Source organism: Lactuca saligna, chromosome 4, assembly GCF_052625555.1.
Source record: "Lactuca saligna cultivar CGN05327 chromosome 4, ASM5262555v1, whole genome shotgun sequence".
NCBI lineage: Eukaryota > Viridiplantae > Streptophyta > Magnoliopsida > Asterales > Asteraceae > Lactuca > Lactuca saligna.
In genome coordinates, this window is record NC_136420.1 from 9,851,226 (window position 1) to 9,868,887 (window position 17,662).

Genomic DNA, 17,662 nt, shown 5'->3' on the forward strand with positions numbered 1-17,662 from the left:
TGCTTGGAGTGATAAGCATAAAGAAGCATTCGAGAAGCTAAAGAAGAAACTATGCGAGGCACCGATACTTTCTCTACCCGATGGAGTTGAAGACTTCACTGTTTATAGCGATGCGTCTGGTGTTGGATTGGGTTGTGTTTTGACCCAAAGAGATAAGGTGATCGCATATGCATCTCGACAGCTGAAAGAGCATGAAAAGAACTACCCGACTCATGATTTGGAGTTGGCAGCGGTAGTTTTCGCTCTGAAAATATGGAGGCATTACCTCTATGGCACGAAGTGCAAACTTTTCACTGATCATAAGAGTCTCCAATATCTCTTTAGTCAGAAAGAATTGAATATGAGGCAACGACGCTGGCTGGAACTACTCAAAGACTACGACTGTGAGATACTTTACCACCCCGGTAAGGCCAATGTTGTTGCTGATGCTCTCAGTCGGAAAGTCAATCTTGAAAAGCGAAGGCCAAGAGCGTTGAGAATAGAAGTTGTCTCAACCATTTTAGAAAGTATAAAGAAAGCTCAAGAGGAAGCTTCGGAGAAGAATGACCGGAAGGAGGAACGTTTGGGCAAAACGTTGGTGTTCGGTGTAAACAGTCACGGACTGAAGGTGTTCCAAGATCGGATTTGGATACCTAAGACAGGAGGAGTCAGAGATCTTCTGATGGAAGAAGCTCACAAGACCATGTACTCAATTCATCCCGGTAGCACTAAAATGTATAGGGACCTGAAACCCTATTATTGGTGGCCGACGATGAAGCTCGACATTGCGAAGTATGTGGCCGAGTGTGTGACTTCTGCAAGAGTCAAGGCACAACATCAGAAACCGTACGGGAGTTTAGAACCATTGCCTGTGCCTATGGGTAAGTAGGAAGACATTACTATGGATTTTGTCACTAAACTGCCCAGAACAAAGAATGGTCACGACATGATTTGGGTGGTCGTCGATCGATTCACTAAGAGTGCGCATTTCATAGCAGCCAATGAGAAATGGTCTATGGAAAAGCTTGCGAATTCTTATGTGAAGGAAATTGTGAGACTTCACGGTGTTCCGTTAACGATTGTGTCGGATCGTGATAGCCGTTTCACCTCACGATTTTGGAAAAGTCTACAAGAGGAATTGGGTACCAAGTTGTGTTTAAGTACAGCTTACCATCCGCAGACTGATGGTCAGAGCGAACGGACGATACAAACACTTGAAGATATGTTGAGAGCGTGTACCTTGGAATTCCTAGGTAATTGGGATGAACATTTACCTTTGGTAGAATTTTCCTATAATAATAGTTTTCACTCGAGCATAAAGATGGCACCTTATCAAGCCCTGTATGGACAGAAGTGTCGTACGCCGTCTTGTTGGCTTGAGGCTGGGGAAAAGCAGTTTATGGGGCCGGAGATAGTCCATCAAACTGCTGAAAAGTTGAAAATAATTAGGGAGAGAATGTTAGCAGCTCAGGATCGTCAAAAGAGTTATGCTGACAAAAAGCGAAGACCGATGACTTTTGAAGTTGGAGATTCGGTTTTGCTTAAAGTCTCGCCGTGGAAGGGACTTATAAGATTTGGAAAAAGGGGAAAGTTAAGTCCAAGGTTTATTGGACCGTTTAAAGTTCTTCAGAGGATTGGGAACCAAGCTTACAAGCTCGAACTACCAGAAGAACTGAATGGAATTCATAACACTTTCCATGTATGTTATTTGAGGAAGTTCACGGGAGAAGTTCCCGACATAATTCCACTTTCAGAGTTGAGGATCGATGAGAACAAAAGGTTGATTGAGGAACCGGAGGCAATTGTTGACCGAAAGACTAAGAAATTGCGACGTGAGATGGTGGAGTTAGTGCTTGTCCGATGGAAACACACGAATGGGCCAAATCTCACCTGGGAGACGGAGAGTGACATGATGAGTCGCTATCCACATTTGTTTGCTGGTGTGTGATTCCGGGGACGGAATCATTCTAAGGTGGAGAGAATTGTAATGCCCGTGTTTCTAGGCTTGCCATTTTTAGCAATGTAATAGTCTAGGTTAACCTTGTAACTCAACTTGAAATAATAAGAATGTATTATTTGTGAATTATTTGAATTATGTGATTTATGTGTGTATTTTCTTAATTTTTATAATTTAATAAATTAAGAATAAAATAAGCGTCAAAATTTAAGTGTGAGATAAGCCCGACATCTTTGCATAAAGTTGTAGTGGTCGAAACAAGGATTCCGGAGATATAAGGAATGCCAAAATCCGAGTTATAACGAAGAAGTTATGACATGTCGAAGTTTCGCGACAGAACCGACACGACGCCGAGTGACGTAAAATATGAATTTAAGATAGAGCGATATTTAGCCTTAGCGATCTAAACGAAAGTCGTAGATTTCGTTAAACCGAGAGCGTGCATAAAAGGAACGCCCAAATCTGACTTCGTATGAGGAAGTTATGATTTTATGAAGTTTCGACTTAGCAGTATACAGCCCGAATACTCGATTTGAGATCGAGCGGTTTTTAGCCGAAACAATCTAAATGAGAATCGAAGATCTTGTTGTTAGTAGCGAAGCAATGAAAAGTTAGGCGAGAACGGACGTCGGACGAAGAAGTTATGATTTTATAACGAAGTTTTCCTGTCCGAGCCTTCTAAAAATAAATAATAAAAATAAAAGTCAAAATTAGCCGACGGAGTCTAAATGAAAGTTGTAGAGTATGGTCTGACCTTCGCGTGGATATAAAGAACGTCGAAATCAGAGTTCGTATGAAGGAGATATGAGTTTCTGAAGTTTAATAAAATATTTAATATTTATTTTTATTTTACTCCGATATTACCCGAAGAGAGGAGAGGCGGTCTATCCGAAGTACGCAGCGCGTACTGCTGTACGCCCCGCGTACAGCATAGGGCACTCGAGTTCTACGGAGTAGCGAGTCGTATGCAATGACGGAGATGGACCGATGACGTAAGCGCTGACGACCACCGAGGCGTACGCCCCGCGTAGCCTCGTACGCCCCGCGTACGTGCGAGGGTTCAGCACCTATAAAAGGAGACCCGAATGCAGCCGAGTTTCCTTTGCAAATTTCATCATTCTCTCTGGTCCTTTGCCTCGTTTTGCGTGCCGTTTGTACCCCGAAGCCCCGATAATATTCCCGAGCCCCGAAGCGAGATCCGAAGCCCCGAGAATCCCGAAGAGCGTTATTCCCGAGCCGAAGCCCTGCCCGCGAAGAGCCCGGTTTTGTGAAGATCTTCCAGATCTACGGAGAAACACCTCTTCTGCAAGCCGTAGTGCTGCCCGATCATCTTTTGATCAAGTGAGTGTGTAGTTATTTTCATTCCAACGCAATATTATGAAGTATTTCCTATAAAATACGTGTTATGTGTATATATTTGGTTGTTATACGTGTGAGTGTATATTCACTCTCTTCTATCTTATAGATATGATGTATTCTCTATGAAATACGTGTTATGTGTGTATGCCTCATCTGTTATGTGGAATATGTATTGCTTAAAGCATGTTATACAGGTTTTTAAACTATGTATAAAAACGTATATTTTTATCTACTAATATGTTGGGTAGAACATGGGTGGATAATTGGTGTGTAATAAACAGATGAGAGGCCTCGGTGTTATTGGTGTTATTCTAGTCATTCAGCAGAGTATGGATGACGACCACGGACTATTCTAGACTGTCCTGTGGAACACTAGCAGGCTCATTACCTGTAGGTGTTGTGAACGACGTGTTCACCGGTGTACTCTATCCCCCACATGGTTGCCTTTAGGACACTTATTGTTGAGGAAGCCCCTCTGCAGTGATGTCCGTCCCAATGAAAAATCCTGAAATAAGTTCCTTATAATAGACGTTATTTTTAGGAACGTAAGGTGAGGATAACGGGAATGGGTAATCGGGTTTATTGTTGATTGCTGAAATTAAATATAATTATTGTGGGTTGAAAACCCTATATGCTCACCAGGCTCCCAAGCCTGACCCACTCAGTTGATTTATTTTACAGGAAGTGGCGCAAGAGTTTAAGATGGGCGAACATCAAGTTGTTTTGTTTACAAGTCTGTATATGTATATATTTGTTGAATGACTTGTAATGCTATCGTTTATGCTTTATGATCTGTATCGGAACATGACATCCCGACTTTTGATTATGAAATGAAATTATATTTCTTTATGAAATGTTTTGATAAATATCTATTTTATCATGTTTTGTTTTTGGGAACAAATTCCGCATCTCTTTTAAAATTAAAAGGATTTACTCTGAAAATTATTTTAAAAAGCATAAATGAAATCGATCTTTTTTGGCCGAGATTTTGGGGATGTCACATGAGTCTTGATGGGCTAGGGGTAAAATGATCATTTTACCCTAAGTTTGGATTTCAGTTGCTAACTGGATGTTGTTTGGGTATTGCTAGTTTGGGAAGTTATCAGGTCAATAACTAGGGTTTCGTGCAGTGAGCTTCAACATTCGAGGTGAGTCTCATCACTGTTCGTATAGGTCAAAGACATCAATGTCGGTCCATTTGGTTTATGTATTGTATGAAGACCCGGGGGTTAGCCCTTGGCCTACTGTATGAAATACCAGGAGGCGGCTCCTGACATACTGTATGAAAGACCCGAGTCTGAACTCTATAATTATTAGTTAAGTAGTTGTAGACTGTACGCTAGTTGTCTTTGTGATGCTTGCATGGAAGACCCGGAGGTGGCTCTTTGCACTTGTCTGTAAAACTTAGGGTTGTGGCCCTCGGCCTGGCAAGAAAGACCATGAGGTGGCTCGTGGCATAACAAGACTATGGGTGACACATAACACATTTATTGATTATGATATATGAATGATATGTATGGCTCGCAGTTATGTATGACATGTATGGTATGTGAGATTTGAGGAACTTACTAATGAAAGAGCTCGGAATGATTGCAACACATACACCCGTGTTTCCGCAATATGTGATCTTCGGTATTGGACTCTAATATTTATTTTATTTGAAATGCTTTTCAATGTCTTGAACAAAGTTATTAAAGTGTTTTAATTATATTAAAAAAATAAATTTTTTTACCTTGAATTTTTGGGTTGTTACAAATGAGCATCTTGATCTTAGTGTACTACTTTCCTACAAATCCATCCAAATATCAGCGTTTTGCTTATTTCACAAAATTGAGAAAAACAGTTTTGTAACAATCCTTCTTTAGAGTGTCGAATGATTTCAAATGATGAACAAATTCCCAAACATTCGATTAACAAACATTCATCATGTAATCTCGCAGAAGCAATTTATCAAATTTTCGGATATAAACACATAAACACACGACAAATATACTAAACTTAGGTCATAACTGATTCACAACCTTGAAAAGCAAAAGATGAGGCTGAACTTACAATCTCGACCACCACACACGCCACCTCTATAAGGATGATACATAGTTGCTATAAACTTCAAATTGCAGGAGAAGATCGAAGAAATCTTGCAATTTAAGTTTAATAGAAAGAAGGGTATGATTCAGCAGTGGAGAATGATTATCCATAATCCCTACCAGGGTTTCGTTCAATTAAGTTTGTATTCCTTTATAATATCAAAACCTAAAGCTTCGTGAAATGGTTCTTTAGTTGATTCATGGAAAATATGGAATATTTCAAACTGAAACAAAGCTACAATCAAATGAAAGAAAATATAAACATACAAAACCCAAATTTGAAGATAAAGATGAACATAAACCCATTCGAATGACCATCAGAAACAAATCGATGGATAATTTGAAACCTAGATGATGAACATAAATCAATTCAATGGAAAAACTGTGTATGTAAACTATAGCAGAGAATCCAATTGAAAAAAAAACTTATAATCATGAAATAGCTTCAAGTATTTTTTTTTTTTAGATTGAGTCATCGAAATACCTGTAAAACCTGCAAACCAGTGAAGTTAAAGAACAAAGTGTGTAAACATAGTTTATAGGAATTGATTTGAAGATGATTTCGTTTTAGAACCCTAACTTCCTCCAAAACCGTTGATTTGGAATTGCTTGTGAGATTTGGGTGTTTCAAATTTGAATTAATATCTGGTTTCCAAAAAAAAAAAAAAAAAAAAAAAAAAAAAAACTTAGAATAAGCAGATAGGAGTTGAATGGGCAAAATAGGTACTTCACTTTGTAAAAAAGAGGAGCTTAGAAGATGCCTAGTGGACAAAAAGTCTTTTACTAGATAGGGATAATATATGTCATGTGCCTTTGAGAAACTTCTTGCTAACTAGTCAGTTCCTAAATACCTGATTTTACTTCTCACAAAATGAGCTTGTGACAATCCGTCGTGAGCCGATTTAGGTTGCCTTTTTGGGGTTTGGTACAATACTTTAATATCAAGATTCTAAATGGCGTGAATCATGTCATGGCGGCAAAACCAAGTCTCAAGTTTAACGAGCCATGACGAGCTATAACGTTTTTCAAAGTGTGATGTAAGGCGACAATTTTGTATTAATTTATAATTATATTACCACATAAATATAAATTTATATTAATAAGGTGTTTGGGAAAACTTTTTAAGGCTAAAAGTTCCTTTTGAAAAAGGACTTTTTGTTTAGTGACTTTTTCTAAAAGAAAATATTTAAAAAGTATTTGTATTTGTTTTTGGCATAAAAGTTAACTTTTCGGGTTAAAAGTCTCAAATCATAAAAAGATTGGATTTGTGATTTTTGAAACATTCTCTTTTTCTTCACTACAAAAAGTCATTTTTAAAATATCTTTTTCTGTTTTTCAATAGCCAAACATCTTTTGGATATTTTTCAAGTTTTTGGAAAAGTTAAAAGCCAAAAGATGTTTTAAAAGCAATGCCAAATACCCTCTAAGTATAACTACTTTTTAGAAGTGTTATATCAATAACTAATAACAAAAAGTTAACAAAAAACACAATAATTGTATCCCCGATTAGAAAAGACATAACAAAGAGCAAAAAAAACGTATCTAAAACAAAAAAAACGCACGTCATAACGCGCCTTGGCACGCCAATCACATCTTGCCACATATCACACTTAACAACAACGTTATAAAACTTTTCGTAACGGTGATGGCATGTCTCACACCATGACACGCCTTGACGCGCACCATGACGTGCCTTTAAGAACAGAACATTGTTTAATATTATATACAAACTTAACCTCACATATCATCTTATGAGATTTCATTTAATGTACACAAGATCTAGCAACATCAATACTTGCTAAAACTCAAACATGCATACCCATGGAATCATAATTTTACCAAATGTGTAACTATAATTCCATTCATCGAATATGCTTTAATAAATCGACATTTTTTGTTTTTATATATCAATTTAATTCAGTTAATTGTATATTTATATAGATATTTGACACGTTGGATACTCTTATTGATTTTATAAATCAGCAAAATATGATAACACTATGTAACGTAACAACTCATTTTCAATAACATGTAACGATGTTATTTATAGATATCAAACAATATTTGTAAAGTGAACCTTCCATCGAATCAAAGACGTCCACGTGCGAAGTGCATCATAGCTTCAAGAGATTTCATTCCACCTGAACATTCCTCGTAAAATATATAAATTAAATATAAATTCTGGTTGATAGAAAATTTCCCGTCGTTCGAGTTTTCGGTTATAGCACCACCGTTTGGAAGAGTTCGTTGGATCTGTGATACCGGCGAATCGACGTATCTCGCCGGATCTCTAGGTTCGGCGTCGATGGTGTTCCATGGCGTAGGTCTCCGCCGTGCTCTGGAGCTAGCATTCTGTATCGCTGGTATTTGGTCGGCTTATATATATCAAGGCGTTCTTCAAGAGACCGTGTAAGCGTTAGTTTTTTGCTATCGATCTCTTAAATTCCTTTTGTTGATTTCATGTATTATGTTATTCATCTAATTGTTTCGTACTTTTAGCATTTAGTGATTTTTGAGTTTCTAACTTGTAATAATGGAATTTCTGATGAATGATGTTTAATTTCCATGAACTCGTCGAAGAAGAAATTGAAAGTAACGCATACAAGAAGTTTTAACTTACTATCTATCAACATTGACGATAAATTTAGGTTAGCTCTGTTACTATTTTCCAATTAAAGTATAACATGAACATTACGTCAAAATGATGTCGATTTTAAGATCCATTGGAAGTTTTTTTGCAATCTACCTTCTCACATCAAACACATAGGGTGATCATTACGTCAAAATGTAAGGTTCTATTAAGTTATGAGAATTGCAGAGTTTGGGTTTTTTTCAGGGGATGAACTCCACTAGATATTTTTGTTATTTGTAAAGCAGAAAGCGACTATGACTTTTGGATACAAAGTCTAATTTGGAATCATGGATCCAAGAACCCTATAGGCTTTTAGAGATGAAAGTCGTTGATAATGATGATTTTCTGTTCTCTTCTTGTTTGGATATTTCTTCTTCAAACATATAGTGTTTTTTTCTTTATGCAACTTCAAAGGAAATTGAACAACCAATTGAAAGAATTAGCAATCCTAATCTAAGCAAATTTCTCAGCCATGTAATGTGTACTAATCTTCCTTTCTATGTTAATGTGATCGTGTGCAAGTGTGGTCATGATTCATTAATCCTACCAATAACAAACTTGTTTCTATTTCCCTTTTTAGAGTAAAACATGTTTACTACAATTCTTTGAAAACTTGGTAGATGTTTTTACTTTTTATCATCTTTTGCTTAAAACTTAGTTGTTGAATTTCCAGGTCTACTAAGAGATTTGGCCTTGAGAAGGAGAGGTTTGAACATTTGGCATTCTTAAACCTGGCACAAAGTGCTGTTTGTCTACAATGGTCCTTCGTTAGTGAGTCTTTCTTATGTTTCTTCATTTTCATTTCTTCTCATGATCTTAAATCCAAATCTCTATACTATTAAATATTAATACTAACAATTTCTGTTCATTGCATTAGTGATAAAGCTTTGGGGCAAGGGTAAAGGTGTTCGTGCTCCATGGTGGAGTTATTGGAGTGCTGGAATTACAAACACAATTGGCCCTGCAATGGGGATTGAAGCTCTAAAATACATCAGTTATCCTGCTCAGGTATTTAAACAGTATAAAATCAAAAGTGATTTTGTAACAAATGTATTTATTTTTCTTCACAATCTTAATCCTTTTTTCCTTATATCACTTACAGGTCCTTGCAAAATCTTCCAAAATGATTCCAGGTGTGTCATATGTTTTTCTTCATATCACTTATAAAACCTAGCTTCATCATACCATATTTACAAAATATATATATATATATATATATATATATATATATATATATATATATATATATATATAATAATCAATCTTAATCTTTTGCACAGTGATGTTGATGGGATCCCTCGTTTATGGTATTCGATACACTTTTCAGGAGTATCTTTGCAGCCTCCTTGTTGCTGGTGGTGTGTCAATCTTTGCATTGGCAAAGGTGAATTTATCATCATTCTACTCAATTTTGCTTATAAAAATTCACAACTAATTAATTTCAATGACTTTATTTTACCCAGACTAGCTCAAAAACCATAAATAAACTTGCTAATCCAAATGCTCCACTTGGATATGGACTTTGCTTTCTCAACTTGGTGTTTGATGGTTTCACAAATGCGACACAAGATTCAATTTCCGCAAGGTACTTTATTTAAAAAAAAATTATAATATTGTTTTCCTAATATATCATGTATGTAACAAGATTAGGTTTTTGTGATAATTAAATTAAAATATTAAGTGAAATAAATATAGTTGCTAATTTTAGGTAGGGTTGAGTTCCAGTTCAATGCATGTGAAACACAGTATTTTGTAGGTACCCAAAAACAAATGCATGGGACATGATGTTAGGAATGAACTTATGGGGAACAGTATACAACACGGTTTTCATGTTTGGTTGGCCTGAAGCGAGTGGATATGAAGCGGTTCAATTTTGCAAACACAACCCTGAAGCAGCGTGGGATATTTTATACTACTGCTTATGTGGCGCGATTGGTCAAAATTTTATATTTTTTACGATTAGTCGTTTTGGTTCGTTAACTAACACCACTATTACCACAACTCGCAAATTTGTGAGTATTGTGGTTTCGTCTGTGCTTAGTGGCAACCCTTTATCTCGAAAGCAATGGGGGAGTGTTGCTATGGTTTTTACTGGATTATCCTTTCAGATTTACCTCAAAAAGAAGAGACCCAAGAGAATGAAGAAAAAGAAGAAGAATGTTTGATGAAAATTCGGTCTAAACCACATTTTTTAGGTAAATCTTTTTTTTTTTTTCATTAGTTCATTGTTTAGTTCGAATACATAATCCATAAAAATTAATTTTTTTTAGATTAGAATTTTCTTGAGTGTTACCATAGAGAAAAAGTTGTACTTATTTCACATAATTCTTTTTTCTCAAGTTATGTCAAGTATTTTCTCTCTTTTTTAATAGTCAAGTAGTTTAAGCTTTTGCTAGCTTGCTAAGTTGATATTTTAGCTAATTAGATGTGTTAAGTATGTGAAGCATGTATGTTGTAGTTATGCTCCAGTGAAGGAAGGTGACATCTGACAAAATGTCTTATTATTGCCAACTTAGAATTTATAGTAAATTGCAAATTTGGTCCTAATGCTTTACCAAAAATCTCAAGTTCAGTCCAAATTCTAAATCTGTACTCTCAATGTGAGCCTTGACTCTTAAAATGACTTCATCTTTTGGACTAAACTTGTGCTTTTAAAGCACGGTGACAATATCCAGAATGAAACACAATTGAGACAATTTTAAAATTTGGACTAAATTTGCAACTTTTAAGTAAATTATAGTGACCGAATTTGTAATTTACTATAGAAATTATTTGTAGGTATCAGTACCCCCAACTTATTTATTAAAAAAAAAAAAAAAAGGTCTATTTCAGGTTATAGTTTAGAAACCGACAAAAACAAAACTGGCCTAAAATGTCAAAAGTCATTGGAAGTTCTATTTAAAATGGAAATTTCATATATATCTTTTTTAAACATTAAAATATCATGTTTATTCAAAATTAATTTTTAAATATTATATTTATCTTTCATAAAATTTTTAAATATCATATTTATCATTTATAAATATCAAAATATCATATTAATTACCTGTAAATTAAAAAAATAAACAACTCGTACCTAATAAGATTTGTTTTGTTTAAATGCTTACTACCCAACAACCAATCATTGATTTATATGCATTAATGCATATATGCGATTTAATATTGGAGAAAAAGGAAAAAAGGTGGATGAAATGGGGCCTCCATAGAAACATGCTTTTAAAATTTGTACAGTTTTCCCTCTCTTCTCTCATCACTTCCACCATACCTTTTCTTTAAGAAATCATTTTCCCAAACCAACAGCCCCTATACCAACTTGTACCCCATGCATTAAGAGTTGTACACATTTCTCAATCCACAAACTTCCACCCTGGAAAAGAGACCAAACCTTCTTTTTGCTCATCATTATCAGCAGAGCTGACCAACTTAAATACACCAACAGATCGGCACACTACAATCCCCACCTTCCCCACAACCCAAATCCACCATTTTTAACCAAATTTACACACTGACACACAGCATCAATCTTTCATCGTCTGCAAGTAAGTTTCTATATCCCTTTTTTTAACTACATTGTCTTCTTTGCATTCAATTCTTTCATCACAATTTTATGTAATAACTTAAGAAACTTTGAAGGCAAAAAAAAAAAAAAGGAATAAGCTTCTGCACACAAGAATCACATCCGCTAAAAACCAATCATTGTAGGTTTAATACATTACAATATCAAAAAATAAAAAAAAAACTTATACCATAACCTCTATTCTACACACACACACTAAAAATGGAGTTCAACTGGGATGGTTGAGCCTCCTCCTCACTCGCTCACTCACTTCTATGCTTCTAAAACCTCCCCCTTTTCCATTTAGGGGGTAATATTGTAAATATCAGCAACTCGCCGATGTATAATTACACTCTGTAAGAAAAAAAATATATATGTTCTGTGCATGATTTTGGCGTATTTTGAGGCCAAATAATTATGAGGGGGAATACTAGCCATATTCGAAACCCTCCAAAAATGAAAAAACAAAAACAATGCATGTCAACTAGTAAAATGTAAATCCTTGATCTACTTGTGGTTGTGGTTGTTCTGGAATGTACCGGAACATTCCAGATTTTGATGCAGATCTTGATGTTGATCAAACCTTTTTGTTTAAAAAATCAGGCTGATATGATATGAGATGCAAAATCCTATGAAAAAACTCTACATTACATGGGAATAATCAAATCAAAGGCAATGAAGAAGAGCCCTTTTGCAAGGTGGAGGTTGTGAAGTTCTGATTTCTGGCTTTGGTGGTGGTGTTGATTCCATTCCAAGTGTTTTTAGTAGGAAGTTCCTTTCCTGAAAAAAAAAAAAAAATGTATAAACATAAATTTGTACTTCAAAGTCATAAAAAATGCTAAGGTAGTGTTCTGTATGGAGTAATCAAAGAGAGAATGGAATGGAAGATTCCATTCCATTCCATCTTAGCAAGAGAGCTTACACTTTCTGAAAACTGTGGGCTTGGAATTCCTGCTGCCATTGATCTAAACAATGGAGTTACTTGAAGTGGGGAGTTGAATTGTGAATTTGGCAAGGGACATATGCCTCCAACATCATTCTCACATTCATCACAAGAAGCTAAGATATCTGTGTAAACATAGGTTTCTTGTTAGGGGTAAAAAAGGTAACTTACACCAAATCTTCACCCCGTATAGCAAAATTTACCTAGGTTTGTTGTTGAATCAGGTGTTATTATATTTTTACCACAAATTTTCTCAATCACTTGGGAGAGAGCAGTTGACCCTGTACTGTACTCTGAGCTTTCTGGGGATCCCTGATATAAATCTGGTTGTCTGCACAGCGCAAATGAAAATGATAAAATATTAAATATTATGTCATCATGTCAGGTGAATTTCCAATTATGCCCTCATGAGTCGTGCCTACTACCTCCATGATTGTTGGCTGCCTTCATCACAACTTCTTATGTCCATATCAGACATGTTATTGTTAACTCCAAGCACATCACTTTCTTTGGTTTTCTTTAAAAAATCTTCAACAGCCTGAAAACAAATAGTATTTGATTAAATGTAAGATTTTCACAGATGTTTTTCAACAAGAAACAAGAACAAGATAGTTACAATAAAGTTATTAACCTTGCAAGCATTTTCATAACTTTCCTCTGTTTTCTCCAGAGTAACTTTGAGTGCAAGTGAACTGAGAAGTTCTGCTTGTTGTAGCAATGCAATAATCTTCGGGTCATCTTTCTTCAGAAATGTTCCTTCAAGAATCATATCATTAGTTTCTTTTTAACAATTTGAAACACTTTTTATTAATTTCATTATCCAATCAAAGCATTTGAATTTCAACAGCTTGAGTTTTCATTAGCTAAGAAATTGTTTTTTTTTTTTTTTTCTTCATTAGGTGTTGTATGGTTAAAGTGCTGAATGGATAAACCAATATTTTTTTTTTCTGGACCGAATGAACAGTTTGAGCGTGAAAAAATGACCATTTTAACCTTGGGTTTTAAAGTGATACTGGTTAATAAATGATTGATGATAAAATGCAACAAAACCCGATTGTTCTTGGGGAAGAAAAGAAGACAAGTAGGTTTAAATAGGTTTCAAAAAAGAGTTTGGTTCAATGGATAAAGAATGAGGTTTAATGGATAAAGATATCCTCAATTCAGTCAACCCAATTAAGCTCATAGTTTATAGTAAGTCAAAAAGAAACACCACTATATATCTGTCCAGATTAAGTCATGTCCCCATTCTGTTAAAAACAAACAAACAGCACATAAGAATCCTTTTGTGCATTTTGTTTCGGATTTAACTTTCCACCCACCATACAATCAACAACTTCAAGATTCCATTTTAATGGTGTATTACCATCTTTTGAGGCCTCTTCGCTTTTGGGATGAAGCTGTGTTGTCAAGGTGTTGATGTTATGGCTCTCTTCTGTTGTATCAGGAATATGTTTCCTCCTAAATCAATACATATACATACATTGATTTCAGAATTAGAATTTGATTTTAATACTCTATATCAAAAATCCAAATCCAAAAATACCTCATTTTCGAAAGAGGCATTGAAGGTTCTAGAACTCTGTCGTCATTTTGTCCATTCTGAAATCTGGTCCTTTTGTTGTTTGGTGTGATGTAACAAGTCTTGTTCTCTTTTGCCATTGCTTCATTCTTTGCTCTCTTCTTACACAATGTGGAGAACCGATTCTTGACAGCATTATCCGTTCTTTTTTTTTAATAAAATAAAAAAATTATAGTCTTTAGTTTTTTTTTTCAATAAAAAGTTAGCAATCAAAAATCAATATAGAAGAGAAGAACATCATTTACCTGCCTGAAACCACTTTTGCTATTTCAGTCCATCTGTTACCAAAAATCTTTTGAGCCTCACATAAAAGCATGTCTTCCTCTTGTGACCATCCTCCTTTCTTGAAATCAGAATTCAAATAAGTGAACCATCTGTGTTTTATAACATTTATCCAAATCAAGAGTTAATAAAAGTAAACGGAATTTTTGGATCTTAAAAGATATAAGATTTTAAGTAAAGATACATGTTATGTTTTCCTTATGGTTACCTTCTTCTACATTGCCTTGTAGTTTTATCCTTAAACTTGGATGCAACAATAGCCCAACTGAAAATTACAGTATTGACACCCATCAATCTTATGAATCCGATAAGAAATAGCTTTTCAGATATATGAGAATTGAAGAAAGGAAATCATACTTGTCGATTCCATGGATACCGATTTGTTCCCTTAATATATCATCTTCCTGAAGAAATACAAACAACGGAGATGTTGAACAAGATGATGATTATGAGAGAAAGAAAAGTTGTTATTTGAGTGATCATATTCATAATGAACCTCTTGAGACCAGGAAACTATATGCCTCTCTTTCTGCTTCTGAGCTTCACCATCACCACTACTGTTGTTGTTATTAGAGCTACTAGTGGAATCACAGGCTTTCTTCTTCATATTCTGCATCCTTCACCAACAAAACCGCTCTCTCCTTTATCCCAAAAACCTAGCTCTCGCATGCTATGGTAAAGGAACTCTTTTTGCGTTTATATGTGGGTGGATTTTGTTATTTGTGTTTATATAAAGAAGTAAATAAAAGATAAGCAAAAGGAACCCCAAATTTCCCTCTTTTTAGGGAGAAAACTTTACAGGCTACTGTTTACTTCAAACGGAACACCACATGTACACACACACATGGAGCAAAACGTCATACGTCGCATTTGCCTTGGATTCCAACCTTTTGTATTGAATCAAAAATAAAAAATCAGCCGCCTTTGATGCCCTAAAACCATACAAACAGAATCCAAATAAATGAGAAAGAGAAAGTTGAAACTGAAAGCAGATTTTGATTAAACTTCACAACTATAAGAAGCGAAATCAAACACGGATTGGATTATGGATTAAGGATTATATTGGAATCATATATACTACTACCTTTTGGTATCGTATATATCGCGAGAATCGAGAAAGAGTAGTCTCCGTAGATCTGAGGGGGTTTGCGGTTGATCTGGAAGTATAATACACGTTAATACGATCGAATGAGGGCGGCGAAACTGTGGATATTGAAATTTATTTTGGAAGAAATGGAGAATATACCTGTAAATCGGTGTTTCGCTCTCTAAGAAAAGGTGTGGGTGGTGGGGCTTGAGAGCGCGGGCATAAGGAGGAGTTTGAAAAAACTGACGCTGAAATCCACGAAGGAGAGAGAAAATGTAATGTAATCTAATCAATTGAAATTCAGTAAAATCACCATTATTAATGGTGTGGTTATTGATTTTTACGCTCCGGGGTGATGATGATGACGATGATGATGGACCTGCGGTGGTGGTAGGGGTAGGGGTTTTGGTTTCGCTGTCACTTTCCCTTTCTCTTCCATGTGATCTCTGTAAATGTTAATTTTTTTAAGTATATACCTCTTTTTTTTTTTTTTTTTTTTTTCAAATATGTTAGTAACTTCCACGCAATGTATGAATAATCAATTGGATTTTTTAATATGTATTTTAAAATTAATATAAAAGTATTAATTAATTATAATTATTATTATAATTAAATAGTAAATACATTAGTTATAAGAAATATTATCATAATTAAATATAAAATTCATTAATAATCTCTATAATTAATGCATTTCACATTTAATTTTATCATAATTGTTATATATGGGTGAGATCGTTTTAGAATTTATAATTTTTCGAAAATTTAAAAACTAAAAGTGGAGTATTAAATCAAAATTAACTTAATAAAGATATTATTGTTATCTTACCAATCTCATTTAATGTTTAATTTTTTTGTTATTAGAAATATTAATAAAATTTCTAAAAATTAACATAATAAATTAAGATTGATTTTTTTTAATAATTTTTTATTTTTTTAAACAAAATGGATCTTTTTTAATTTTTTCAGAAAACATGAATTTAAAAAAAAAAAAAAATGAAAAAATTATTTAAAAAAAAACACCATTTAAAAAAATAGCATTTAAAAAAAACTTGCATTTTTTCCTAAAAAAACTTGCATTTTTTCCTAAAAAAACTATAATTTATTCAAAAAAAAAAAAACTACATTCTCTTAAAAGAACTGCATTTTTTTAAAGTAAATATTTAAAAATCAGTGAATTAAAAAAAAAAAAAAAAAACTAGAATATTTAAAAAAAACTCTAAATTTTTTAACAAAAAAAAATCAACGTTTTAGGTGCATATATGCAATTTTTTCAAATATATATGTATATTTCTTTTATCATAATAGTGGTAAGTGAATCATAAAAAGTCTCGTTTTTATTAATCGATCTATAAACATAATAATACAAAAAATTTATTCGATACAAAGTAAAATATAAAAAAAAAATAAAAAATATTACAAAGATTCAAAGTATTGTCATTTCTTCATATCAAAATTTCCATATTTTCTTCAATTTATCACTTTTCACCTCTTCAATATTTTCTATAAATTCTTCAAAATCTACAATAAAATTAAAAAAACTCATTAATGCAAGAACACTCACAAAAATTGATATATATATATATATATATATATATATATATATATATATATATATACTTATATATATCATGTAAGATTCACATATGATTATATTATATAAGATTCACATGTGATTGTATCTTTTAAGATTCAAATGTGAAATTCACAAGAAATTTTTAAAAAATAATTAATGAAGAACACTCACACAAAATGCATGTGTGCATATAGACGTAATTCATATGTGATTAACTAGTGATTTACATGTAATTCATATGTTATTCACTTGTGATTTATATGTGAATCATATGTAATTCACTTGAGATTTACATGTAATTAATATGAGAATTACATATAATTTACATGTAAATCACATATAATTCATATATGATTCAATTGTGAATCACATGTAATTCATATGTAATTCACTTGTGATATACATGTGAATCACAAGTGAATCATATATAAATTACATGTGAATTACATGTAATTCATATGTAAATTAAATGTTATTAACATGTAAATCACATGTGATTCACTAGTGCTTTACATGTAAATCATATGTAATTCATATGTGATTCACTTGTGATTTACATGTGAATCATATGTGAGTTACATGTGATTTACATGTGAATCACATGTAATTCATATGTGAATTACATGTT

General features: G+C 33.7%; 2 protein-coding genes and 1 long non-coding RNA gene across 4 annotated transcripts; 2 read left to right on the forward strand and 1 right to left on the reverse strand.

Moving 5' to 3' along the window:
• The first annotated feature begins 7,582 nt into the window (after positions 1 to 7,582).
• Positions 7,583 to 10,334, forward strand: LOC145041193 (UDP-galactose/UDP-glucose transporter 3-like). Of its 2 annotated transcripts, none has more exons than XM_078989140.1 (7): positions 7,583 to 7,791; positions 8,688 to 8,785; positions 8,892 to 9,022; positions 9,117 to 9,147; positions 9,295 to 9,398; positions 9,478 to 9,599; positions 9,771 to 10,333. In XM_078989140.1, the coding sequence occupies exons 1-7, from the start codon at positions 7,688 to 7,690 to the stop codon at positions 10,177 to 10,179; spliced, it is 999 nt and encodes a 332-aa protein (XP_078845266.1). In that variant the 5' UTR covers positions 7,583 to 7,687; the 3' UTR covers positions 10,180 to 10,333. The 2 variants fall into 2 exon arrangements, with proteins under 2 accessions (XP_078845266.1, XP_078845267.1); XM_078989141.1 differs by lacking the exon at positions 7,583 to 7,791 and adding an exon at positions 7,872 to 8,030 and having other exon boundaries at positions 9,771 to 10,334.
• An 804-nt stretch (positions 10,335 to 11,138) lies between these two features.
• Positions 11,139 to 12,892, forward strand: LOC145041194 (uncharacterized). Its single transcript, XR_013679989.1, has 2 exons — positions 11,139 to 11,553; positions 12,174 to 12,892. It is a non-coding gene; the product is annotated as an uncharacterized LOC145041194 (long non-coding RNA).
• LOC145041192 (transcription factor MYB88-like) lies at positions 11,661 to 15,891 on the reverse strand. Its single transcript, XM_078989139.1, has 13 exons — positions 15,621 to 15,891; positions 15,459 to 15,531; positions 14,871 to 15,306; positions 14,732 to 14,778; positions 14,583 to 14,639; positions 14,338 to 14,466; positions 14,057 to 14,236; positions 13,877 to 13,971; positions 13,145 to 13,269; positions 12,939 to 13,051; positions 12,717 to 12,844; positions 12,493 to 12,638; positions 11,661 to 12,350 (listed from the first exon to the last, which is right to left on the reverse strand). The coding sequence occupies exons 3-13, from the start codon at positions 14,988 to 14,990 to the stop codon at positions 12,237 to 12,239; spliced, it is 1,254 nt and encodes a 417-aa protein (XP_078845265.1). The 5' UTR covers positions 14,991 to 15,306; positions 15,459 to 15,531; positions 15,621 to 15,891; the 3' UTR covers positions 11,661 to 12,236.
• Between the last annotated feature and the right edge of the window lie 1,771 nt (positions 15,892 to 17,662).

Bases quoted from the DNA above. Each gene is read 5' to 3' on its own strand.
- LOC145041193 (XM_078989140.1), top strand. From the start codon at position 7,688: ATGGTGTTCCATGGCGTAGGTCTCCGCCGTGCTCTGGAGCTAGCATTC. The intron at 8,786-8,891 runs GTGAGTCTTTCT...TCATTGCATTAG, and splicing joins TCTACAATGGTCCTTCGTTA to TGATAAAGCTTTGGGGCAAG. The intron at 9,399-9,477 runs GTGAATTTATCA...TATTTTACCCAG, and splicing joins CAATCTTTGCATTGGCAAAG to ACTAGCTCAAAAACCATAAA.
- LOC145041192 (XM_078989139.1), bottom strand. From the start codon at position 14,990: ATGCAGAATATGAAGAAGAAAGCCTGTGATTCCACTAGTAGCTCTAAT. The intron at 14,237-14,337 runs GTAAATGATGTT...TTAAAAAAAAAG, and splicing joins GCAAAAGTGGTTTCAGGCAG to AACGGATAATGCTGTCAAGA. The intron at 12,639-12,716 runs GTAAATTTTGCT...ATGTTTACACAG, and splicing joins TGATTCAACAACAAACCTAG to ATATCTTAGCTTCTTGTGAT.